Raw genomic sequence first — 27,622 nt, forward strand, 5'->3', positions numbered from 1 at the left:
GCACCAGGCTCTTATACGTGCTGTGTTAACATGTTCAATGATTAATAGCGCAGACATGGAGCGGGACAGGATAGGTCAGAGAGGAGGGGGGTGATAGATGGAGTCAGGGTGTGGCGTCTGGGACCCCCAGGTCACATTAATCGTTATACCATCTTATTAATTCAAGTTTAAGAGCTGTTTTATGCTGATGATATGTAATAGAATTCACACCGGAGAGGAATTGTAACAGCTATTACTACATGCCACTTCCTGTTACAATCATCTTTCCTTGAACTCTATCCACCTCATTTCTCAATCCTTCTCTCATCTACCCTCTTCCATCCTCCACTCCTTCATCCCATTCTGTCTCTCGTTGTCATACACGGGGCCCCTCCCTAAGACAGAAGCGCTGGCAGACCAACGGGGGTTACCATGGCAACAGGAGAGAAAACGAGAAAAAGATACACAGAGAGAAAGGGAGAGCGTGAGGCGGAGAAAGAGAGAGTACAGAGAGTAAGTGAATAAGCTGTGGATACAAACAGAGACCGAGAGAGAGAGAGAGAGACAGAGAGAGCAAGAGAGAGACAGAGAGAGCAAGAGAGAGACAGAGGGAGAGAGAGCGAGAGAGAGACAGAGAGAGAGAGAGAGAGATAGAGAGCGAGACAGAGAGAGAGAGAGACAAAGAGCGAGAGAGAGCGAGACAGAGAGCGAGAGAGAGCGAAACAGAGAGAGGGAGACAGAGAGAGAGAAACACAGAGAGAGAGACAGAGAGAGAGCGACAGAGAGAGAGAGAGACAGAGAGAGACAGAGAGAGAGACATAGAGCGAGACATTAGAGAGAGAAACACTTCTCTCTGGTCAGTATCATAGGCCTAACCATTGACTGGACCTGGCATTAACCAATGAACATATCAGCCCCCTCTTTCTTCCACCTCTCTCTCACCCTCCCTCTATCCCTCTTTCTGTCAATCTAATTCTGTCTTTCACTCAAAGAGACATCTGATGGAGGGAGAGAATCCTTTTCATTCACAGACACATGTGCCTAATCTCATCCGGTCTCAGAGCCACGCCCAACCTTACACACACACATGCACACACACAAATACGCATATACACAAATGCACACACACACACAGCCCCCTCCCCCCCACACACACACCCACCTGTTCGAGGTGATAGGTGGAGTCGATGCGTGGTTTGATCTTGCCCTGCCTATAGAGGTCCAGGATGGTGGTCATGGCCTGCTGAATGATCTCCACCTCTCCGTCCAGGTAGCCCAGGTGGAAGCCACACACTGACTTGTTGTTCTGGATCAGGCTGAGTGTGTGGATGGAGAACTGGTGGTACCAGGTCTTAGCCACCGCCAGAAGGTTCTTCTTCTGGCCTGCTAGCATGTTAGCTGCACCTGCAAGGGGAGAGAGCGCAAAGGGTTAAAGGGTGTCAATGTGTTAAAACGGGTTGCCTGTAATAGTGTGTGTGTGTGTGTGTGTGTGTGTGTGTGTGTGTGTGTGTGTGTGTGTGTGTGTGTGTGTGTGTGTGTGTGTGTGTGTGTGCGCGCGCGCACGTGTGTGAATGGGGCAGGGGTCCTGGTGTCGGTTTTATTCTCAGTGTAGGGTCAGTTTGGGTCTGTGTATAATTGATTGACTGATCAGCCATTGTTCCCCAGTCCACTTCAGTCCACTTCACAGTCTCATTATCTACCCCAACTCTCTCTTTCTCCCTCTACCTCCCTTGCTCTGGCCTTACCTTCTCTGCCCTCAACGTTTTTCACCGGGTCCCCCTCTTTTATCTCTCTTTTACATTATCTTTATAGTATGTCCCATTGTCAGTGCCATTTTCCCGAAGGACAGTTCTACTGCCAGGCTGACGTCCTTTCTCCGTTCTGCCTCTTCCTTTATACTCTGTCTCTTTCCCGTTCCATCTCTCTGTCCTCGTTTCTCCCTCCCAGCCTCACTTTCCACACATCCCCTTTTCTCTCTAAATCTCTGTTCTCATAACCCTCTCTGCCCTCCTCTCTCTCTCTGTCTCATCCTCTCTCTTTCACTATCTCCCTCTCTCCTGTGGATGGGACACAAAGCATGCTTAGAGAGAGGAGAGGGAGCTGGAGAGGTATTCAGTCTGCTACATTCAGACATTCCAGGTTCCGTGAGGATAGAACGGCCATTGTTCCGCCATGCATACTTCTGATAAACTGGTAGAGGAGCAGCAGGGAGGCAGGGGGAGTGTGGGCGGGGGGAGTGTTGGGGTGGGGGGTAGAGAAGGGTTGAGCGGGTGAATGGATCAGGTTGGGACCACCATGCTGGGTAGTTGGGTAGTCTTTTTTGCAAAATGCAGAAGGCAAGGCCCTGTTCTCCAGGCATGCCTCCCCAGCCCACTGTACCATGCATGCCATGCCCGCTGCAAATTGGCATCATCACAGAGAGAAACTACAGAGGCCTTCCCACACACATACACACACTGAGGACATGGACCTCTGTAGGGAAGCAGTTGTGTACCCAGTTGTGTACCCAACCCATTGTGTATGTTTTGTGCACACTGTGCTATTTGTGTTTTAAACCACTGGTATTGATATGTGTTGAAATAAAGCAATGTATGATTGAGGTCTTTTGTCCTTCCTGTCTCACCGTAGGTGATGAGCTTGCCCATGGGCTTCAGCAGGTTGTAAGCCTTGTGGGTGTCTGAGCCTCCCAGAGGATCCAGCACAATATCCAACCCTGGAGGAGAGGAGAGGAGAGGAGAGGAGAGGAGAGGAGAGGAGAGGAGAGGAGAGGAGAGGAGAGGAGAGGAGAGGAGAGGAGAGGAGAGGAGAGGAGGAAAGACAGAGAGAGGTAGTCAGTACAGTTCAATGTTGCTTGGTTGGTTGGTATCATATTAGAATGCCAGTGGTGTAAAGGGAGGAGGGCAGGCATTGCTATGTTTATGCAGAGCAGCCCATACATATGCCAAACGATGAGAGGGGGAGAGAATGCTGGAATTCTACTCATTTTAATGTCACTGATACGACAAGGAATTAACATCTTCCTATCCTAGTCTGTTGGAGTTCCATTCCATTCCCAGGTAGTGATTTCTTGGAGAGAATAAATAACAAACTAAAGCTTGAGACCCAGACTCATCCAGTTTCTCTGCAACGTATATATATATATATCTGTGCTGTCTCGCTCTTTCCCAATTATGTTTTTTTTCAGTGAATGTGGGGCTCCTTAAAGTGGGTTAGTCCTCCTCTCCTCTCCTCTCCTCTCCTCTCCTCTCCTCTCCTCTCCTCTCCTCTCCTCTCCTCTCCTCTCCTCTCCTCTCCTCTCCTCTCCTCTCCTCTCCTCTCCTCTCCTCTCCTCTCCTCTCCTCTCCTTTCATTAGCTGATAGGCCCGTTGATTCACAAGGCTCTCAGCAGGACCCTGCCCTAACTGAGCCACAGTCACACAGACTGACAGACGTCTCATCGATCCCCGCCACTAATTTGACATGTTCTTCTGTCCAAAATATCAGTTATCCCCCCCTCCTCTCTCTGTTTCTCTCTGTCTTGCTGCTGCTGCTGGGAGAGGCACTACCAAATGAGCTCCTGGTATAAAATCCTCCACCCTGCTTCTATGAAACCAGAGGTAAGTGAGTAAAGAGTGAGGAATTGGAGGACGTTCTGTTTCGGTGATGAGGAATGAATTAAATGTCTCGTAAGGCAGAAACGCATCTTAAGTGCCCTGGCCTTGGGGATATGTTGGGGGATGTGATCCACACAGTCACAGGCTTCTCAAATACTTTGTCTGAGCGGAAAAGCACTTTTCTGTCTAGTGCCTATTACACTCCCGACCGTCTCAAATGCACCCCAGCTATCAGGGCTGAGAGTCGTGACACAGCGAAATGGAAACATCTAGCAGTTTGTTATCTGCAAATGGAAGACAAACACAACTTTACGAACACAACACTGCTACTACAGAGTATTCCTTAGGACCCAGGGCCCATTAGCCATCTCAGTATACTTATCTCATGGATCACATTGTGGAAATTGTGGGTCAAACCATGCTTGTGTCCCAAATGGCGCCCTATTCCCTATGTAGTGAACTACTTTCGACTAGGGCCCATAGTGTGCACTATATAGGCATTAGGGTGCCATTTGAGACGCAGCCCATCCCAGTGCTGTAAGATAGGTCAGATGACCCCTGACCTCTCACCTTTGGGGCTGATCTTGCGGACTTCCTCCACGTAGTCCCTTGTACGGTAGTCAATGCAGTGCGTGACTCCGCCCTGGCTGATGGTCTCGTGCTTACTGGCCGACGCCGTCCCGAACACGGTGACGTCCTTCACTGTCTGACAGAGCTGGGTGGCTGCGATGCCCACCCCACCTGGAGAGAGAGAGTTTGTTAGGAGAAAACGTAGAGACAGTAGATGTTGCTGCAGGTTATACGTCCTGGCCTGTTATAATATGACAGAGACAAAAGCTCCCAACATGTCATACACATAAGCCCTATGTAGATTACATTTCTCAATTGTTGCTTTTTTTGTGCATTATTTTCCATGTAGAATTGTTTTTGTTGACATATTATTATTGTTGCTCAAAAATATTGTTAATTTACAGTGTATAATACTTTATATACATTGCAATGGCGACCGTGGCAACCACCCATTCATGCCAGTAAAGCAGAGAGAGAGAGGATGAGGAGACAAAGACGGGTGGTTAAGATGAGCTGGAGATTAGACTTGTGTATGTATCCCTTCATTTTCTACCTAGTTGTTTCTCTAAACAGGGTAACTATGGGGAGGAAGTATAATACCGAATAAATTCTATCCAAGCTTCACTAATCATTACCTCAAGAGAGATACTCACTCAGGGAGACACCTCCAACTAAATTCAACTCAGCTGATATAAATGTCTTGAGGCACCCATAAATCCCATTATATACATCCATTCTATTGCAGGGAAATGTGATTTGTTTTGTTTACTGTGACAGGCCAGGTCAGTCAATAAGAGGCTGGCTGTGTGTGTGTGGCTCAGGGGTAAGCAAGGAGAGCATTAAACACACATCACATTACCTCCTACCCACCGCCCTGGGCAAAAAGGAACACCCACAACTAGACGTAGAGACACACAAACATCCACAACTAGAGAAAGTAGCCATTGTACGTCAGATGACAATGGTTGACTTTAGCTTCATGCAAGATGACCTGACTAAGAATCCTGGGTAATTTGAGGTATTTGTTGTGGCTATGGGAGCAATGTGTGACACAGGGTCAAGGAAACAAGAAAACATCGTTTCGTAACTGTGCCAGTTGAAACAAAACCTTCTCATATAGGGAATACATCTTTGAAACGGTGAACAACGCATTGTCTATGATGACCTTTGTAGACAAAATGGCAGTTGTGTGAGAGCATTGCTTTCTGTAGGTGTAACTTACACGAGCATGGCTGTTTGATGTAGTATCGGTGTGTGTATGATTCACTGTTTTTGAACATACTGTGTGTGTGTGTGTGTGTGTGTGTGTGTGTGTGTGTGTGTGTGTGTGTGTGTGTGTGTGTGTGTGTGTGTGTGTGTGTGTGTGTGTGTGTGTGTGTGTCTTAAGCCAGGTCTCAATAAGTTACTGTTCAGTAGTGGGACAGAACAGAGAGGACAGAGGCTGACTGGATGGACTGAACATGACCCATAAAGGTCACTCATGCCTGACCAAGTAAAGGTCGCGTCTTATTTGAGGCCAGAGCCAATAGAGCAACGCAAACAGAGCGTTCACAACATGGGACATTTACATTCAAACAGACGCCTCTCTCAAGCATATTTAAACTGCTGTGGTTGACTGTGGTTATCATCAGCAACGCGTTGGGATGGGAGTTGTGGGCCACCGTCTTGGTCACACTCACTCACACGCCATACGCTTGAGAAGACAAGAGACAAACGTAACCAAGGAGAAGGTACATTTTAATCTATTGCAGTCGCTGGTTGCTAAGTCGTACAGGCTGACCTCCTCTCTCCTTTGACAATTACAAAGAAGATATACTAGAACGAGATCAATTCCCTCCTGGCTCTACTCTGAAGAGACCTTGAGCCTATGGGAACTCAATAGACATTTCTCACTGCATTCAAGCCTGGCAAGGAAGAAGAGAGAAGGTCTGCTTCCCAAATGACACCATATTCCCTAAGTAGAGCTGTCACGCCCTGACCTTAGAGAGCCTTTTTTATTCTCTATTTGGTTAGGTCAGGGTGTGATTTGGGTGGGCAAATCTATGTGTTCTATTTCTTTGTTGGCCGGGTGTGTTTCCCAATCAGAGGCAGCTGTCTATCGTTGTCTCTGATTGGGGATCATACTTAGGCAGCCTGTTTTCCCCCTGAGTTTGTGGGATCTTTTTTTTTTGTTGGTGTTCATCATAATAAAGAAAGGTGTACGCTGACCACGCTGCGCCTTGGTCTAATTCCATCAACGAGCGTAACAGTGCACTAGTTTTGATCAGGGCCAATATGGCTTTGGTCAAAAGTAGTGCAGTAGGGAAGAGGGTATCATTTCCTAGGAACGCGAAGCATTTCGCTACACTCGCATTAACATCTGCTAACCATGTGTATGTGACAAATAAAAATTGGATTTGGAACGTAATCAAGAACTTAATGAAATAACAAGAGCAACGGTGTTGCTGTTGGATGGCAGTGTCAGTGAGTCAGCCTGCCTCCTAACAGCTACAACTATCTCTCCCTGTCGTTCTGTCCTCAGAGAGAAACCAAGTTTGTGTTGCCAGGGAAACCCAGGCCAAATTGGCGGCGACGACTGAGCAAAGGAGCCATTTTGTTTCATTGGCTGTTATTCCTCCAGGCAAAACAGGAGGCATTTGGTGGCAATCAGAAGCTCATCCAGGGGTAATATGTGACAGATCAGCCAGTAACACCCACCCAATCACCACATAACGACTTACCTAGAGCCAGCTGAGAGTAGATGAGTGTGTACATTGGTGTGAAGGTGGAGAGATGAGACATTGCTTACCCTGAAGGACGCCAAAAAAAGGAAAGCCACATGGACTTCTGCTCACACATCTACTTTGATCTTGCAAACCAGTAATGTGTATGGTCAACATGAAGTGTTTAGGCTGTCGGGGTAGGACAGAGTTTTGATATTTAGAGTTGGTGCCTGTCACTCTGTCCCACTCATCCACCTGTGTTAGAAAGGGAGGAAGGGGCACCTGTTTCTGGCTGGATCCCCCTGAGAACCACAGAGCCAGGGCCAGTCTGCCTGTCTTGTGACTGATCCACCATCACAAGACCTAGGCCAGCACTGCCAAGAGCCTCCCCCCCCCCCAACACACAGACACACAGAGCGAGAGATAAGCTGAGGCAGGAGGGAGACTGCAGACAGGAACAGTCTGGATGAAAAGTCTGTTCATATCCACTAATCTTCACTAATATGTGCTCAGATTAAACAGTTAACTCATCGTTAACACATTGTTTTGGTTCACATTGCTCTCTTGGTATTTCTCACTAAATTCTCACAAATTCCTTGTCACCTTCTCCCTCTCTCCCGTCAGTGCACCCTTTTCATCTCTCTCTTATCTGCTGTACATGTGGACCAGGGCAATCTGTCTCTCTTTCCGGTCCTTGTCTTTCCTTTTTTTCTCCTGGCAATGTGACGCGAGGTCGTCCCCTGAACACCAACCCGTTGCCTGAACACTAAACCATTGTCTGTCCAAAGATGGCAACTTAAGCAAATTCCCGCACCTAATTCCATTCGTTCTGCTTGGGATTCAATTGAATAGGTTTCACTGAGAAAATTACAGGGCCGTCAAAAGCGTCGTTTTTCTCTCTCTGTCTCTCGTTAACTGACCAGGGTGTGTAGGGAGGAACATCATACACAGTGGATTCCTATCTCTTTACACACACACACACACGCACACGCACACGCACACAGATTTTGGCACCAAATACACTCTGGGCCTCAATAACATGCTCTTCTAGAGTGAAGAGGAATGTTGTCCTAAACACTGTGGTGTTCACATTACTATGTAGTCCAGTATGATGTGTGTCCACACCCAGAGTTCAACTTGAGGAGAGGGTAGAGCCACTAAATGTTGAGATTTCCCAAAGGGAAGGAGGATACGCAAACCTCCTACTACTGTACATACTTGTACCATAGTACAGTCAGTGCACACAGGCACTTTCTCACAGTCATCCACACACTGACCACATTCGTGTGAACGGTGCTTAAGAGGTAAGCTTGCTAGGCCACTTCCTCATAGATAGCTAGTTTCTTAGCATAACTCAAACGGAGAAGCTAACGCACCTCAGACCGTGCTTACTGTAAATTCTAACCTAAAAAGGCTAGGTTGTGGTTATAGGTGTGGGCCGTATGGTGCTAGCAATGATAACACTAGCTAGCACACGTGCTAATGCTAATCACGGAGAGATGTGAGGCCGCTCATGTCACGTCAGGGTTCCATGCTGTCTGCCCCATGTCATTCTCTGTGTCTCCACTCTCCAAGCTTACCCTCTCCCACACCCTATCATTAGCCTGTGGTGCCTGTGGCTGACAAAGAATGGAATAAAACCATAAACTCAAGAATCCTTCGTTACCAAAGGGACGGTGAACAAGATCAACAAGTCGGACATGATTGAGCAATGTTTCTTGCTCTGTTATTGTGCAAATCTTACATGAGGCTTACATGAGTGTGTGAGCATAAAATGGCATTGGGTGTGTGTCTGTGTCTGCTATAAGGAGAGATGACTGTGTTACATAGCATAGTGTTTTCCCCTGCTCTCTGTAGCTGTGAACTCGGTGAGTGTTTTAATATGCTTTGTCGTATGGTAGGTTCCTCTCTGTACCACGTATAGGATGCACATTTTTTTGTGACTGGGTGAGTGAATTCAAAACACATCCTGTGTGAGAAGGCAGAACCTGCGATTTCCTGAGTGAGAATTCACACAATGCTAACGCACACAGAGACACTAACACACACATACACTCATTGTACACACAAACACAAACAAACATGTTCTCATAAAACACACTGATAACCATGCACAAACAAACACATTCTTCCTAACACAAACACACATTGTAGGAAAATAAATACCAACTCAAATGTACAGACAGACACACCTGTGTGTGTGTGTGTGTGTGTGTGTGTGTGTGTGTGTGTGTGTGTGTGTGTGTGTGTGTGTGTGTGTGTGTGTGTGTGTGTGTGTGTGTGTGTGTGTGTGTGTGTGTGTGTGTGTGTGTGTGTGTGTGTGTGGAGGGGCTTAAGCTGAATGGGGTCATAAGGCAAGGGTTGTGAGTGAGAGCGTATTCTGATTGGAGGGTGGGTTGGAGGTTGGAGCGGAGGCTGCATGCCCTGGTTTTCCTGTGCTATCAGTGCAGCTGATCTGCGTCTGGGTATGATGCCAGCCAGCCAGCTAGGCCCAGAGAACAAACACAACCAGGACTCTCCTCTCCAACACAGCCCTTATTAGCATTCACTGAACTAGGGTAAGACCTACAGCACAGGGTAGTCAGACAGTGGGGAGTCATTGTAGACTGCTAAAGGATATGCTGAAATAGAGACGTGATTTGACTGAAATTGTAGGATAAACTAACAAAGTGATATTCTGTCTGTCTCTCATATTGAGTGATATCTTACATTCTTAGAAAAAAGGTGCTTTCTAGAACCTAAAACGTTTCGGCTGTCCACATAGGAGAACCCTTTGAAGAACCCTTTTTGGTTCCAGGTAGAACCCCTTTGGGTTCCATGTAGAAACCTTGCAACAGAGGGTTCTACCTGGACCCAAAAAGGGTTCTCCTGTGGGGACAGCTGAATAACCCTTCTGGAACCCTTTTTCTAAGAGTGTAGAGTGCGCAGGTAACATCAACATCTCTGTACTTTCTCTATACTCTGTCACCTCTTTCTCTTCTCTTCCATTATCGTCTTCACTCAATCTCTTTCTTTCTTTCCTTTCTCTCCCCTCCTCTTGATTTCTCTCCCCTCCTCTCCCTGACTAACACTAGTGGTCTGACTAGTGTTAGTCAGACCACTCAGGCCTAGACCCAGTCAAGTGTGTATGTATGTGTGTGCATGTGCGCGTGCGCGTGTGTGCTAGTGTGTGTGTGTATTAGTGGGCGTGGTGGCATGCAGGGCTGCTAGCCAGACCTAATCCATAAACACAGGGTCCAGTTCAGGGAGAGGTCGCAGGAAAAGGCTCTTGGCCGGGTACAGTGGACGCCCCCCCCCCCCCCCCCCCCCCCCCCCCCAACACGTCCAAATGTCACTGCACTCCTTCCCTCGCCCTGTCCCTCTGGAGAAAACAAAGGGGGAAATGTACGCACGCTCCCCGATGACGAGGTATCGAGCACTGATACGCCATGGTCATGAGGAGCCTCCCCGGTCGGGGTCATGTGGAGGGGGGAGGAGGGGAGGTGGAGGACGGGAGGATGCAGATGTGCGAGCCCAGCGGACAGAGAGGGCGGGATGGTAGGAGAACAACATGCCATTGTTTGGGGAGAGGGGATGGGAACGGCCGGCCCACAGGCCCACGAGAGAGAGAGGCAGCTGGGGTCAGTCAACGATTCACGGTTCACACACAGCCATGACACTGACACACCAGGGGAAGCTCTTTATCTCTCTCTCTCTCTACAGAGCTGTCTCTCTCTCTCTCTCTGAGTCTCTGTACTAAACTCTATGACAGAGGTACGGTTGAGGTTTACCTTTGATTTCGGCCTCCTTAGCTGAGGTCTCTTCTCTTGGGTACGAGGACAGAGAAGGCCTATGTAATAATCTCCAGAGAGCTAAAACATTGACAGTGGCAATTATGCTGGAGAGGACATACAGTATCTTTCCTTGTCATGAGGTGGGTGGGGGGTGGTGCTGCTGCAGGCAATGAGCTAGACACCTCTCTGCCTGGGTCCTCACAGTGGGAGCCAACAAGTTAGCAGGCTGTTGAAAACACCAGGCAGCACCACCATAGAGCCACATAGAGCCATAGACAGAGCTCTAGTAGTCTCTCATTCACCAGCATGGCTCTACGGCACCACAGGCCGATAAGAGAGAAGAAACTGAGTAACATTGACAAAGAGACTGATGACAGCGGGAAGCAGAAGATTGCTCATCAAACAATGACTCTATGGTCGCCACGATAAGAAGCTGGCTGTTGATCTATATATTGATTTACTGCCAGTAGAAATGACAGACAATTAAATCATATCTGTCTGGACATGTCCTGAGATTGGATATGAGAAATGGCTCGTGTCCTCATGCAGTACCACCCACTCTTTTAATATACTATAGCTGTACAAACGGAGTCACTGAATCTTATTAAAAAGCAGTGTTCACTATTAAAGACATGCATCCGGATACACTGACGTTCTGTACATACGTGTAAAACTGTGGGTTAGAGATATGATTCAAATCGCTGGTTGTGTTTTTAATCTCACCGGTGCAAGAGCAAGACAGACATCCACTGACACACAACCACACTAATAAAAAAAGCACGCACGTACCATTACTGTGGTTGTGGTTGTGCACACACACACACACACACACACACACACACACACACACACACACACACACAGTTTGATATCTGACACCAACCTAGAGTTTAAAATCAGAGACGTGCTCTGACAGACTCTTAGGCTGCAGCAACATCATTGCCCAACACCCTCCACCACCATGTGAGGGGGAGGAGGCCACATGAACCAACCAACCAGAGGTGTTAGCTAGGGACCAAACAAGGGTGGATGTGTACTAATAAGATCTTCACACTTACTAGAGGTTTGGCAAAAAATACCCCCGGCTACATATATGCTGCAATGTAAACTTGCGAACTTGTCACGTCTTAACCGGAGGTTGTGCACAACACTTGCCTGACAGTTGCCCCCTCTAAGAAGGCCAGTGTAAACAGAATTGTCTCGTTAAGCCAACACTCTTACAGTAAACATTTTAATAGCATAGCAATGTTTTTGAAACAGCTGAAGTGTACAGACATTTTCCTTATTTTATTTACTTGTTGTAGCAGCCTGTTACATTCTGAAATTGTTGTAGCAGCCTGTTACATTCTGAAATTGTTGTAGCAGCCTGTTACATTCTGAAATTGTTGTAGCAGCCTGGTACATTCTGAAATTGTTGTAGCAGCCTGTTACATTCTGAAATTGTTGTAGCAGCCTGTTACATTCTGAAATTGTTGTAGCAGCCTGGTACATTCTGAAATTGTTGTAGCAGCCTGGTACATTCTGAAATTGTTGTAGCAGCCTGGTACATTCTGAAATTGTTGTAGCAGCCTGGTACATTCTGAAATTGTTGTAGCAGCCTGGTACATTCTGAAATTGTTGTAGCAGCCTGTTACATTCTGAAATTGTTGTAGCAGCCTGTTACATTCTGAAATTGTTGTAGCAGCCTGGTACATTCTGAAATTGTTGTAGCAGCCTGGTACATTCTGAAATTGTTGTAGCAGCCTGGTACATTCTGAAATTGTTGTAGCAGCCTGGTACATTCTGAAATTGTTGTAGCAGCCTGTTACATTCTGAAATTGTTGTAGCAGCCTGGTACATTCTGAAATTGTTGTAGCAGCCTGTTACATTCTGAAATTGTTGTAGCAGCCTGGTACATTCTGAAATTGTTGTAGCAGCCTGTTACATTCTGAAATTGTTGTAGCAGCCTGGTACATTCTGAAATTGTTGTAGCAGCCTGTTACATTCTGAAATTGTTGTAGCAGCCTGGTACATTCTGAAATTGTTGTAGCAGCCTGGTACATTCTGAAATTGTTGTAGCAGCCTGGTACATTCTGAAATTGTAGCTATATATCTCAACAGTGTATTTTTGTTGTTGTTGCTTGACTGCACTGAGGTCCAGGTAAGAAGCTATTCCCTAGGAAATGATCAACGTTTTCAGTCGCAATTTGCTTTTACCTCATATAATGACTTCCATGATATTGATCAAATGAAGCCTGATTTGTTCTAAGGTAACTTTAATATGGTAGTTAGGAGCTCTAAGGCTTACACTATCTAGCTATGGTTCAGCTAATCGTCAGCATATAGTAGCTACAGCCAGCATGTTTATGTGAGAATGCAGAAATTATTTTGTTTAGCTAGCTAGCTTGCTAGCTAACGTTGCCTAGCTACCTGTGTAGCCTATATTATAATATGAATGACACTGTATGATAACGTTACTGTCTTTTATATTCGTATGGGAGGGGTAAACATTCATTATTGATATGCTAATGTTACTTGAGTTAGCTGTGTATTGTCAGCACTTTAATGTGTACATGTCGCGGACATGAGTCGGTCATGGTCACGTGATGAAGTAGCCCCGCCTGCGAACTTCAAAACCAGTGTCTGCCCTCAGCCCAAGAGGGAATTTTCTCTTGGGTTGCAGTACAAACGCAAAATAGACAGCCCCTGGCCCTACAGTAAACCCTCAGCCCTGGAATGACGTTTTACATCATCACATCCGAGTGTACCTTAAATGTCCCTTGCCCAAGTGAGGGAGAGTGATGATCGGAGAGGCAACGTCCTTGGTGGAAATCATGAAGTTAAGTTTAAAAACAACCAACCTAAAGCTATTAATGTACCTAGCAAGCTAACATAGCTAGCTAGCACTCCTGTCAGGTAGCGAGCTACAGTTACCCATAGCTGGCTAGCTAGTTTTATAGTTTGGTCATTTATTCCAATATATTCTGAATTCCCCAAAATATGTTTATGAAGCTAGCTACATTTTATAGGCTCCTCACTACAAGACTAAGCCAATTTGAACATCATTCCCATTTGCCAATGCTTAAATCAATGTCATCTATATGTCTTTTTTTGCAAGCTAGCGTCATAATTTTGTCTCACATGCCGAAAATGCAGCCATGTTGATTAAATTTGACACTTAAATTTGACACAGTTTGACACATGAATACAGTTTGCATTGAATTGTGGGTCATATCAATCCCACAAGTGATCAAAGTTCTCCACTCGCTCCCTCAGGCAAAATCGAGGGTCTAGGGGGCAATGTTAGTGAATTGGACCTCCACTTAAGATGGCAATCAAACGGCATCCTGTTTCGACGGAGATTCCCCTGAGGAAAAGTAGCTAGCGCAAGGCCTGATGAGGTAAAAAGAACACGTTTGGACTGCAGGCTTTGTCTAATGGTCTAAGACGTTGGTTGATCCTGTGGGAAACCCGTAAGTGCTGAGAATAGAGCCATTTTATTCCTACTCTTATGGGTAAAAATAAAAGCTGTGCATGAAGCCTCTTTAGTCATAAGAGTCACACCTAGTCGACAGATATTTAGCACACCTCATGAGCTGTCCTAACCCATTAAGAGTTACCAGCAGCTGTCTTGATAATAGAACAATGTAGCGAGTCAGTGGTTCCTGTGCCACATGCAATTGTTTTGGAGTTATTCAAATCATGTTTTGATAATTCTTTATAAAATCAACCCATGACTAATCTAAATGTTCATGCACCAGCATCTCTTGTGTCGTTGACAATGATTTCACGGGGCCTATTTCACATCATATGCTTAAATACTTCTAACAAATAGGCTAATAAATAAACATGTTTTTCTTTTGATTATTTAATTACCTACATTATGTTATTTCAAGTTATCCCTTTGGAGAGCATTATCACGTTGTTAAAAAAAGATGCCTAAATTGGGCATGCCTATAAATTGGGCAATTGAAGGCATCTAGGGCTTATGTTAACTTTGATTGTGTTCGATGAAAATGATCGTCCTTTCAAACGTTGTATGCGACGTTGTTTGCAACATTATCGGCAAGTGATCGTGTCAGGTTAAATTATATCAAACGTTTTACCATTGTAACATTTGATTTACAGTCACATTCACCGTGGCTGTCTGAAGTATGCTATAGAGTTAACATCATCCTAAAACACTCTGAGCTGGGAGCTATTTTTGGCTTAAAACCGGTTTTATCGGGATTCCTAGGATATTTTCTGAGATGCTTTGTGGATACAGGCCCCGGGTTTATATCCCGCGTGTTACAATGGCGCCCAACGTGGGGCGGTCTCTCATAGGGGAGGAGGTCAAAGGGGGGTGAATGTAGCAGACATGAGTCGGTCATGGTCCCGTGATGAGGTAGCCCCGCCTGCAAACTTCCAAACCAGTGTCTGCCCTGAGTGCCCTCAGTCAAAGAGGGAATTTTGGTCTAAAGGTCTAAGGCACAGGTGTCAAACTCATTCCACGGGGGGCCGAGTGTCTGCGGGTTTTCGCTCCTCCCTTGTACTTGATTGATGAATTAACATCACTAATTAGTTAGGAACTCCCCACACCTGGTTGTCTAGGGCTTTATTGAAAGGAAAAACCAAAAACCTGCAGACACTAGGCCCTCCGTGGAATGAGTTTGACACCCCTGGTCTAAGACGTGGAGACCCTGTTCATATCCCTTGTGTTACATACGGACAACAAAATAAACCCTTTCATTGTATGCACATGCTTGTGGATTGTTGCATTATTCAAGAGTGTAATATGGTTTGGTTGCGTTATTCAACATTGTAATATGTTTTAGAAGAAAAATTGCCCGGATTGTTGAATATTTTTAGCTTCCTAGCTAGTGGCTACTGTGATATTTAGGGTCAATTTGAGCGGCGGACCAAGAATGTCGCATAGCCACAACAACAAAAGGTAAAGGAAGGATGTAAATGTGAATTGAAAAGTAGATCTCGTTCCCCACTCCGCTCCTCAGACTCTCCTTCATCTCTCACAGTGGGAATAGGGCCTAAATGTGTGTACTCAAAATAAATTCATATAAAAGTAGCACCGCTGCTGCAGCTAGTGTACGTACTGCCTCTGTTACAAACACACCATCTCCATTTGCAACTAAATTGCCTTTACAAACAGTGAAGAAAATATACATCTACACATTGTTTCATGACCCTGAGTGGGTGTGTGTAGTATGAGAGATTTTAAAAATAAAGAAAGAGTGAAGAAGAATTCTTCTTCTTCAGGCAAAGAGGCTGTCAGGCAAATGTTTCTGTTATGGATTCAGTAATCCTTTGTTCTAATCCTTGTGTCCTTACAGACAGCTGGGAGCCATGAGAAACCAGAGGTCTAGACCTGTGTAGACTGTGTCCGAAACTGAATACAATTCCCTATATAGGTTCTGGTAAAGGGTAGTGCACTATATAGGGATTAGGGTGCCATTCGGGACTACACTACACTCTACCAGACCAAGGGGAACACTTAGTGTTGTACGCCCCCTCCTCCTATGGAAACCATACACTTTTACAGTGCACAAAACCCGAGGCAAACTGAGTTCCACTTCTACATCAATTCTCCAAGGTCCAAGTTGACGAATGACATCAGCTAAATAATAGGAATGAAAGCAAACACCTGTGAATTCCACGGTGACCTTTAATTGAGTGATTAGCCTGACTCATTAGCCTCTGCTAGCTCTGAAACACACTTGTGGATATTACAGTAGTACATGAATCTCATACTCCATCTTGTAATGATTATGTTCCATGTCAAGGGGCACACACACCTGCACTGAGTAGAGTGACGTGGTTCCTTTCTAACATACACAGATGGATAGTTCATCTGTGCTTCTCATAGCCATATCTACCCACATACTGTCCCAAACACAGGGGTGTAGTGCTGCCGGAGCACGGGAAAGGGAAAGGGGATACCTAGTCAGTTGCACAATTGAATGCATTCAACCGAAATGTGTCTTCTGCATTTAACCCAACCCCTCCGAATCAGAGATTTGAGAATACACAGAGCTGGTAAAACAATTTATTGGAAAAATATTTGAATATATTCTAAATAAATTAAATTGAATTACCACAAAAATTCCATTAAAAATGATAGAATGACAAACCAAATACTGTAAGGACAGTTGAAGTCGGAAGTTTACATACACCTTAGCCAAATACATTTAAACTCAGTTTTTTACAATTCCTGACATTTAATCCTAGTAAAAACCCCTGTCTTAGGTCAGTTAGGATCACCACTTTATTTTAAGAATGTGAAATGCCAGAATAATAGTAGAGAGAATGATTTATTTCAGCTTTTATTTATTTCATCACATTCCCAGTGGGTCAGAAGTTTCCATACGCTCAATTAGTATTTGGCAGCATTGCCTTTCAATTGTTCAACTTGGGTCAAACGTTATGTGTAGCCTTCCACAAGCTTCATACAATAAGTTGAGTGAATTTTGGCCAATTCCTCCTGACAGAGCTGGTGTAAATGAGTCTGGTTTGTAGGCCTCCTTGTTCACATATGCTTTTTCAGTTCTGCCCACAAATGTTATATAGGATTGAGATCAGGGCTTTGTGATGGCCACTCCAATACCTTGACTTTGTTGTCCTTAAGCCATTTTGCCACAACTTTGGAAGTATGCTTGGGGTCATTGTCCACTTGGAAGACCCATTTGCGACCAAGCTTTAACTTCCTGACTGATGTCTTGAGATGTTGCTTCAATATATCCACATTTTCATGATGCCATTTATTTTGTGAAGTGTACCAGTCCCTCCTGCAGCAAAGCACCCCCACAACATGATGCTGCCACCCCCGTGCTTCATGGTTGGGATGGTGTTCTTTGGCTTGCAAGTCTCCCCCTTTTTCCTCCAAACATAACAATGGTCATTATGGACATTTTTTTTTTGTTTCATCAGACCAGAGGACATTTCTCAAAAAATTCCCATCTTTGTCCCCATGTGCAGTTGCAAACCGTAGTCTGGCTTTTTTATGGTGGTTTTGGAGCAGTGACTTCTTCCTTGCTGAGCGGCCTTTCAGGTTATGTCGATATAGGACTCGTTTTACTGTGGATATAGATACTTTTGTACCTGTTTCCTCCAGTATCTTCACAAGCTTCCTTTGCTGTTGTTCTGGGATTGATTTGCACTTTTCGCCACAAAGTACGTTCATCTCTAGGAGACAGAACGCGTTTCCTTCCTGAGCGGTATGACGGCTGCGTCTTTATACTTGTGTGCTATTGTTCGTACAGACGAACGTGGTACCTTCAGGCGTTTGGAAATTGCTCCCAAGGATGAACCAGACTCGTGGAGGACCACAATTTTTTTCTGAGGTCTTGGCTGATTTCTTTTGATTTTCCCATGATGTCAAGCAAAGAGACACTGAGTTTGAAGGTTGGCCTTGAAATACATCCACAGGTACACCTTCAATTGACTCAAATTATGTCAATTAGCCTATCAAAAGCTTCTAAAGCCATCACATCGTTTTCTGGAATTTTCCAAGTTGTTTAAAGGCACATTCAACTTAGTGTATGTAAACTTCTGACCCACTGGAATTGTGATACAGTGAATTATAAGTGAAATAATCTGTCTGTAAACAATTGTTGGAAAAATTACTTGTGTCATGCACAAAGTAGATTTCCTAACCGACTTTCCAAAACTATAGTTTGTTAACAAGAAATGTGTGGAGTGGTTGAAAAACGAGTTTTAATGACTCCAACCCAATTGTATGTAAACTTCCGACTTCAACTGTATGTATACCTCTTTGGCCAATCAGAACGTTGAACATACAGTAGATATCTCAATCTCGGCAGCTCAACGTAATGTGACAGGTGGTTACACCGAGATGTAGGATCCAAATTTACTGTGTGCCTGCAATGATGTTCATAAAACTCCACGGACCTCCTCTTGCGCAGTGGAACCCAAGATGATGTGACCACTTGGTTACGGTGACACCGTTCCGCCGAGGACACCCAAACCAGAGTTGCCACCGCAAAGCCCAAGGAGCCTGATCCTCTCTGGAAGTTGTTGTAGCCCTGCTTGGGATATTTAGACTATATTGGCTATTGGTTGAGACCGACGCAGCTCTAGCTTGGTATGTCAGGGTGGGCAATTATAAATGTGAATTGGGCCAAGTTGGAGGTAATAAGGAATTTAGGTTATAGTTTATTGCGATGCGTGAATACACAACACCAAAAGCTTGATTTTATGGCTGTTTTAAAATTAATTTCCTGCATTTCTACCTAGTAATGATTTATGTTCACTAATTGGTCAATTGATTTGATAGCATGTTAATGTATGCAAATAAATTCTATGAATAGTTCACCTCTCTGTTTTCTTTTATTCTGTAATATGGTATATTGTAACCATGTGTTCAAGCTAATCAAATCAAAGTTGATTTATGATACAGCGTAGTGTAAGCTACACAATACAATGAAATGCCTACTCGCAACGAAAGCTCTCCTCACAAATAGTGCAATGATATTAAGCCAATTGTATTTATATTTAGATTAGGCTATAGCCTACAAATAGCTATCCCACGTAGTCATAGGCTTATTAGGCTATACTGCAAATTATTGTTGTCTGTTCCTGAACTGGCCGAATGACAGAGCTATCCTTCAGTAACACAAGTTGGTTCAACTTCTTTAACATCATTACGCGATTCTGGCGCTGTTCTTTCAGCACCAGGAACGGCTGTCCAATCACTTAATAACACTCATCAAGATATGTTACCTACGCCTAATAGTCCTGGTCATCACTTGTTATTATTACAAATAAGATATTAGCACTTCTCACAATGATGCTTGGATAAAAGCTGAATCAATGTCTCGCAAGATCACATAATGATTCATTTGCATTTTACTGACGCAGATGCAGTTTGGACGTTTCACCGGTAAAACGTGAAGAATTATCATTCACGATTGACAGTGATGATGGCCTATTTTGAAATGAGGTATGCCCATCTTGGTGTTTGAGGGTATTACAAATAGAACATTGTGTGGGCATACCAGTAGGCAGAGGTTGCAATTGGAGGATGCATTTTATACATAGGCCTTTTCTACAATGACATTCAATAGGCTACATCTGTCGGTACAAACTTTGATTGAGGAAATGAGGACGTCATTTTAATGTGTTGACACATAACAGATGCACGCTGCACACATGCATGTACTGTATGCACAGGAAGAATAAAAAAACAACTGCCTTCCATTTTGACCAGCTGGCCTTGTCCTTGACACACAACCGAGACACTCACTCTCTTACGCTCAAAAACACTCAAAACCTCAACACACCCATACCCAGGTGCTTACACCCCCTCACTCCCCCATTCCCCCATTCCTCCACCCCATACAGTGCACTCTGACCCCCAAAGCCAGGTGACAGGTGCTCCTCCAACCCCAACTCTCACCACTTCGCTGCTCTACTCAGTACTGACACACACAGGGTTGTATCTTAAGTGGTATTTGCAATACTCTTACATAGTATCTACAATACCACTCCTTCTCGTAATTCACAGAGTTATAATACACAATTATAGACAGGAGCTATGGAACAATACAGATTGATGCATTTTCTTGGGTTCATAGTACACAACATTCTTGACCTGGACTGGACTATGGGTTTGGCACTATACACCATTCAAGACTTATCACTGTGTTTTCCCAAGGAATGTATTCATATTCACAATGTATGCATTTTTGTTCCTTTGAATGACAGAGACCCCCCTGCTGGCCTGCAGGTGTATACGTACGTAAAAAGGCCAGAGGAGGTGTGGTATATTGGCCATATATCACAAACCCCCGAGGAGTCTTATTGCTATTATAAACTGGTTACCAACGTAATTAGAGCAGTAAAAATATATGTTTTGTCATACCTGTGGTATACGGTCTGATATACCATGGCTTTCAGCCAAACAGAATTCAGGGCTCAAACTACCCAGTTAATAATAAGAAATAAGTGTGTCACTGGATTACAATTACAATAGTACTTACTCTAATTCTATGGGTCACTCATGATTTAATTTTATGGGGTGTGTGTCTTGTTCTATGTTCTGTCCCTATACCAGTGATGGCGATTGGTTCCTACTTACACAGTGTTTATGGTGATTGGTTCCTACCTACCCAGGTGTCTATGGTGATTGGTTCCTACCTGCAGCAGAGTGAATGAGGATGCTCTGGTTGGGCCTCAGGTTGCCAAAGTCAAACAGCATCATGTAGGCGGTGATGTAGTTGACGGGGAGGGCGGCGGCTTCCTCAAAAGTCATTCCCTCTGGGATGAGGAATGTGTGGGTAGCGGGCACCACGGCCACCTCCTGCCACAGCCCACAGCGGTTCAGCACCAGCACCTTGTCACCCACCTGCATGAACGGGAAAGAGTCATGTTTTACTATAAGGTTGCAAAATCCCAGTACATTTCTGACAATTCCCAGGGTTTCCAAGAATCCTGGTTGGAAGATTCACAGAATCAGGAGGGAATAGGCAGGAAATCCTGGATCCAAACAGGATTTGGAGAAAACCTGGGAATGTGGGTAAAGTTAGTGGGATTTTGCAACCCTAACTAGTGTATATCTACTGTAGACATGTCATTTAGTTCACAAGTTACAAGTGGCTATGTTTATGGAAAGCAAGGGATCAGCTGTTTTGTGGTTTGGTGTTGGGGGGAATTTTACAAATCTAAGGTTCACAATGCAAATGACTGTGGCGGTCAGGTTAGTTATTTTGTCATTAGTTGTTTGTTATATAGTACCACACACTGTGACAACAGTCAACATCATAACATGATATGGCATTAGCCCCCACTGCTACTCTTCTCTCTCTGACAATTATCTCCTCCCTCCTTATCACCCCAACCCCCCTCCCCTCCTCTCCCCTGCTTGTCATTTTGGGCGCCGTGTCCCCAATCGGGCTTATCAGAGCAGCAGGAACCTCCGACCCTCTCCTGTCTGTCCAGGAGGAAGAGCTCCATTGTAAACTTCCCCCCCTGCCGAGGGACTGGCCAATCAGGGAGGGAAACACCAGGGACACAGGAAACAGCCCACCACTGCATTCTAACATTCTTCCTGTTTTCTTCCTCCACCCCACCTCTACATCCATCTGACTCCTTTCCTTCCCTCGTTCTACTCCTCTCCCTTTCCCTCAACCTGTCACTCTTCTTCGCTGTCTCTCCCTCTCACTCCTTCAGTATCTCTTCTGATTGTCTCTCTCTATCTGTCTTGTACAGTATCTCCTTTACCCCCGCTTTTTTAATCTCCCTCCCTCCTCCCGTCTCCCTTTCTCTATCTCCTTCTCTCCACCTCCCTCCATGGGCCCTGTTCGAGGAGTTGCCCGTTTCCCCTCTCCCTCGTCAGTGAGACAGGACAATGGGTCCCATCTTCTCCCCTGGCCACTCTCCACTCATCAGCGGCCCTGCCAGATTCTTCTCCATGGTTGAGCACAAGACAAGCTCTCTCCTCCTGGGAACAAACCCACTCCTCCCGGCCCAGCCTCCCCACCATCCTCCCGCCCGCCCGGGCCTCTCTAATGGTCTGGAGGGAGCGATGCGCCTCGCTGTCTGTCTATCCACTCCAATTAGAGAGATCTCCCTCTTCCCTCTCATTCACTCTCCCTCTCTTTATATCCCAGTCTCAAGCTGATGCGTTTTGAGTCCTTCCTCTTTCTCTCTTTCACTCCTTTTCTATCAGTCTTCATCTTTCACTCTCTCTTTCTTTCCCTCTGCCTGTCCTTCTCTCCATCTCCCTGTGGTGAAACTCATTGCCCTCAGTCCGTTAATTGGAGCTCCAATATGGCAGGTAGGATCAATAGGCAGAGGCGTTGGAGCCTAGCAGGAAACACGCTGATGACTCAACCATCACATTCAACTACATCGGCATGTATTGTGTGCCCATGTGAGGCATGTGAGTCACCGTCACACAAACACACACGCACACACACACACACACACACACACACACACACACACATGCACACACGCAAACAGAAGAACAACACACACACACAGAACATACTCCCACTCAAACACACTCTTGGCCAAAGTCCTCCTTGTGACTTGTCTATCACAGCACTTGTTACTGTGTGACCCCCCCCTCATACTTCTCTCATGTCCTCCCCCCTGACTCTCCAGCCTCCAATCAAGTCACCACACAGTGTATGAGGGGGAGCTTCTCAAAGAGCCTTGTAGTCAGCTGCTGTACACCACTGGCCTTTATCAACTAGTGATTCAGGTTTGGGGGTATGTGGGCTACAAGTCAGAGTTTATGTGGTTTGACGAGCTCATCAACTTTTGCCCTCAATTGGTTAGATCATGGATTCTAGTCTCAACTGGAGGAGTAGCTGTGAACTCAGTATGGCTCCTTAATGTTCTCATGGAGCCTAGTTTAGACTAAAGGACAAGGGACAATGTATTCATCCTACTGTGTTGTGTCAGCAGTGTTGTCGTCTGACATTGTTAAGCGTAAATCATAGGCTTCCCATTGTGACATAGCTACACGGCTCTGAGAACACCATCCACGGTTGACACACAGCCCGAATGCGCACTTCCCCATAATTCTCAACAAACGCTCCTCCGGCACGCTTCCTCTATTCATTTGAATGTGTTGACAGTTGGAGAAATTGCTTGAGCTGTGTTGGAACTTCCAAAGTCTGAAAGGCCAACGGTCCAATATTCTTGAACACCAATGTGCGTACGTCGACATGTTTTGGACTATGATAAACCTTTCAGTCTGCTGATGTGTGCACCGTGTGAGACTGAGAGGGTCATCCATGGAGCATTATATGTGTCAGGAACACGGCCCGCCCTGTTCACGGATGGAACCTACCTTGAGTGTGACCTATAATCTGTGCTTTTTACCTGCTCTTTCTACCATTGCAGCCATTACCATGACTACGGTACTGCGACAGCAAGTCTTGTTACTGATGGGCTAGAACTGTTTACGGTAACAAACTTGGAGACATACAGACGTCGTATTTCTGAGTTGTCGTTCTTGGTCCCTCTCGGTTCTGTTGAGGTTTTTTGAGTGTGTGTGCTTTCGGCAGTGTTATAATTAAGCAATAAGGCCAGAGAGAGTGTGGTATATGGCCAATATACCACGGCTAAGAGCTGTTCTTACGCACAAAGCAACGCGGAGTGCCTGGACACAGCCCTTAGCCGTGGTATATTGGCCATATACCACAAACCTCTGAGATGTCTTATTGCTATTAGAAACTGGTTACCAACGCAATTAGAGCAGTAAAAACACATGTTTTGTCAGACCAGTGGTTTTGCTCAACATTCAGGGCTCGAACCACCCAAGTTATAATAGTTGTTATAAACTGGATGGTTTGAGCTCTGAATGCTGAATGGCTGACAGCCATGGTATATCAGACCGTGTACCACAGGTATGACAAAACATTTATTTATACTGCTCTAACTACGCTGGTAACCAGTTTCTAATAGCAATAAGGCACGTCGGGGTTTGTGGTATATGGCCTATATACCACGGCTAAGGGCTGTATTCAGGCACTCCGCGTTGCATCGTGCTTAAGAACAGCCCTTAGCCGTGGTATATTGGCCATACACCACACCTCCTTGGGCCTTACTGCTTAATTATAACAATGACGAAAGCACACACACTCAAAAAACCTCAACAGAACCGAGAGGGACCAAGAACGACAACTCAGAAAAGTTTCCAGGCGTCTGATTCTCTCCTCCCTTTGTTGTTTAAGGCCGACTATCAAGACAGGCTGTGCAAAATGCATGCTACGAGTGTGCTTCCAATCTGTAGTGAAAAGGAGGACAAGAGGGACGGAACGGAGCGAGGTAGGAGGGACGGAGGAAATACCAGACTGACAATGTGGGCCGGAGGGAGATAATTGAGAACATATGGGTCAGATCCTACCAGAGCTCAGCTACAGCTTATACTCTCAAAAAAGGAAAGGGTTTAGTGAAAAAAGTGCTGATTGAGGATTGTCAGTCATGAGTAATAGAGTGTAATTTGGGATATTTCCCTCTTTTTGTCACTTACTCGCTCTACTCGCTCTTTCCCCGCACTGCTCGTGCGGTTATTCGGGGTGATGTCACTGTTGTATTAACCTACTTCCAGTCACTGTGTCACTGCAAACTCAGTGACAGCGTGTGTGCATGTGTCTGTGAGTCTGTGTTTGAGAGAGAAAGAGAGAGAGAGAGAGAGAGGGTGAGAGAGAGAGAGAACAGAAGCCTCCCAAAAACAGTGACTGCAACTAAGGTCAGCACATTCCCTGTGAGCTCCCTCCTGCCAAAACACAGAGATCTCTATCCATTAGGAAGATTGGCTCTTAATTTAGGGAGTTGGAGTTGGGGGAAGGTAGGGGTAGTATGGGGACTGCAGTGTGTGTGTGTGTGTGTGTGTGTGTGTGACCGTGTGTGTGACCTTCTAATCCAATCTGCATGAATAACAAAGTGCAGTGAGGCCAGGGAAGTATATAATAGAACATGGGTCATATCATATATTATGCTGTCTAAGACCATTGTGCTGTCAATGACCGACACAGAGCCAATAACTCTGGTATATAGACGCTTCTATATGCTCATCTTATCCCTACGGATCTTCAGGTCCAGTGGATTTCAGGGACACGACCACTCCCTGCTGAGACAGAGGTGCACTGATCTTATTAGTGTACGTCCCAAATGACACCCTAATCTCTATATAGTGCACTACTTTTGACCAGGGCCTCTGGGCATTATATAGAGAATAGGGTGCAATTGGGATGCAGGCTTGGACTGATCTGGCACCTTCTCTTTCGTGCTTTAATGGCTCTTGCTGACATGGTCCAAATGCAACAATTGCAGAGTGTTCTGATTTTAATTAGTCTAGACCTGGGTCAATTTGTCTTCATGTCAATGACTTTTGTAATGTAAGGTTAATCAATTGTTTAAGAGCAATAAAGGTTTACAGCAGGGTTATACCATCAGAACATATGATTGGTGTTGTAAAAATAGCAATGAATATACCAAGTCTTTGTGCTTAGTGAACATTGTGGTTTTGTTATAGAGTTTGATCTGTGATGGTGTTCGGTCTCAGGTTCAAATAATATAGCAACAATATCTCTAGGCTACTATATGCCTAAATTGTCATATTGTTATAAAATGAACAGATTTAAAGGGTCGTTATGCACAATATGTTGCTATTAGCTCCATTGAAAGGATGTGGTTGGTGTTGCCATGCAGTCAGTAATATAACTGGCAGTAAAACATGACTCATCACACTATTCAAACAAGGAGAGGTAGCCTGGAATGATCAATACATAGGTGATGTTATTATCATACAAGTAATGCTGATTATATGACAATGGGTTTATGTGAAGACATACGATAGATAAGCAGAATAATACAGTCCTTTCAAAATATTCATAGTACGGAAATACACTGAGTGTACAAAACATTAAGAACACCTGCTCTATCCACGACACAGACTGACCAGGTGAATCCAGGTGAAAGCTATAATCCCTTATTGATGTCACCTGTTAATGAAAGGGAGGAGTCAGGTTGAAGAAGGGTTTTTAAGCCTTGAGACAATTGAGACATGAATTGTGTATGTGTGCCATTCAGAGGGTGAAAAGGCAAGACAAAAGATTTAAGTGCCTTTGAACGGGGTATGGTAGTAAGTGCCAGGCGCACTGGTTTGTGTCAAGAACTGCAACTCTCCTGGGTTTTTCACGCTCAAAAGTTTCCCGTGTGTATCAAGAATGGTCCACCACCCAAAGTACATCCAGGAACCTTGACATAACTGGGTAAATCATTAGAGTCAACATGGACCAGCATCCCCGTGGAACCCTTTCGACACCTTGCAGAGTCTTTGCCTCCACGAACTGAGGCTGTGCTGAGGGTAAAGGGGGGTGCAACTCAATATTAGGAAGGTGTTCCTAATGTTTGGTATGCTCCGTGTATACCCTAAAAATAGATGCTGTTTAATGGGCATTGTATGCAGAATATAGCAATATTCATTTCAAATCGATAAAAAATCAGAAGATTGAATGGTTGGTGATTTGTGACTTTCCCAAAGACATGTCTGTTGACAAAGATCGCGAGTAATCATTTAAATTTTCGGCTTCTCCTGGTCTTGCGCCTCGCCCTTTCCGTTCGCTTAGTGCGTGAGCCACTGTCGCTCTCCGTAACAAAGGCAACCTCACTACTGCGTGGAGTCGCACCCCCCCCCCCCCCCCCCCCACCACCACCTCCCTCCCTCCTATCCCCGAAACGGTGCTCTAAAGTGCCAAATGCGGAATGTTTTTCAAAAGGTTTAATTATCTCGACTTTTCTATCCCCTAAACGTAGAGATAGCATTGTAATCTCTCAAAATCCACAGAACCGAGTGCTACACGCCTTTCAGCAGGTTAGCTGTCTAGCCGATGGCGATACTCACAATTTGGAGCTGTCAATCTCCCGTGCGCAAAGCAACTCATTTTTATTGTCGGTAGACGAGGGGCGCTGGCTTCATTGAACTCACTGCCAATTAAACAATTGGGTCCTTTGCTGGAAGCATTAAAAAAAACAAATGCACTCCTCGGCTTGTAACTTTCCACTCAGAAGATTGAGTGAGTATTATGCTGCTATGCTCTCCATTTACGCACCAGTGACTGGGCTAGCAATAACCCTCCAAAGCATTTAGCAGCGAAATTAGGCTACATTATTCTTGTGGGCTATCATTGTTCCAACTCTCTGGTCATTTTGAGACTTTGGACAAATAGACAGTCTTATTCTGAAATCAGATTACATTAATATTCAAATGTATTGGTCTGGGCTTTTAGTGTTGAATGTGGTGATGACGATGGTGATGCTGGTAATAGATGACTAACATGAACACATGTGAGACGGAATTGTCAATTCAAATCAATAGCAAAGACTGACACGCCCTAAATCAAACGGCATCCTAATATGAACCCAAATACCTCAAGAAATGAGTTAACCAAATGTGCTTTCTTTGGAACAAAGTAGCCGACAACATTATTGTTCATGGAAATTGTCAAATGATCAGGTTTACTAGGAAATCATACGAGTAAGCTAAATCCAT

The 27,622-nt window shown here is 44.9% G+C and overlaps 1 protein-coding gene across 1 annotated transcript in view; it reads right to left on the reverse strand.

Annotated features, from left to right (window-relative positions):
- LOC120035556 (synaptic vesicle membrane protein VAT-1 homolog) overlaps positions 1-27,622 on the reverse strand; it is a 41,306-nt gene that overhangs the window by 12,851 nt on the left and 833 nt on the right. The window contains exons 2-5 of the mRNA XM_038982190.1: positions 20,749-20,956; positions 4,143-4,313; positions 2,603-2,692; positions 1,142-1,383 (exon numbers count right to left, since the gene is read on the reverse strand). Of these exons, the coding sequence (XP_038838118.1) occupies positions 1,142-1,383; positions 2,603-2,692; positions 4,143-4,313; positions 20,749-20,956 (711 nt within the window). The remainder of the gene's footprint in view (positions 1-1,141; positions 1,384-2,602; positions 2,693-4,142; positions 4,314-20,748; positions 20,957-27,622) is intronic.

Source organism: Salvelinus namaycush, chromosome 3 (assembly GCF_016432855.1).
Source record: "Salvelinus namaycush isolate Seneca chromosome 3, SaNama_1.0, whole genome shotgun sequence".
In the NCBI taxonomy this organism is placed as follows: Eukaryota; Metazoa; Chordata; class Actinopteri; order Salmoniformes; family Salmonidae; genus Salvelinus; species Salvelinus namaycush.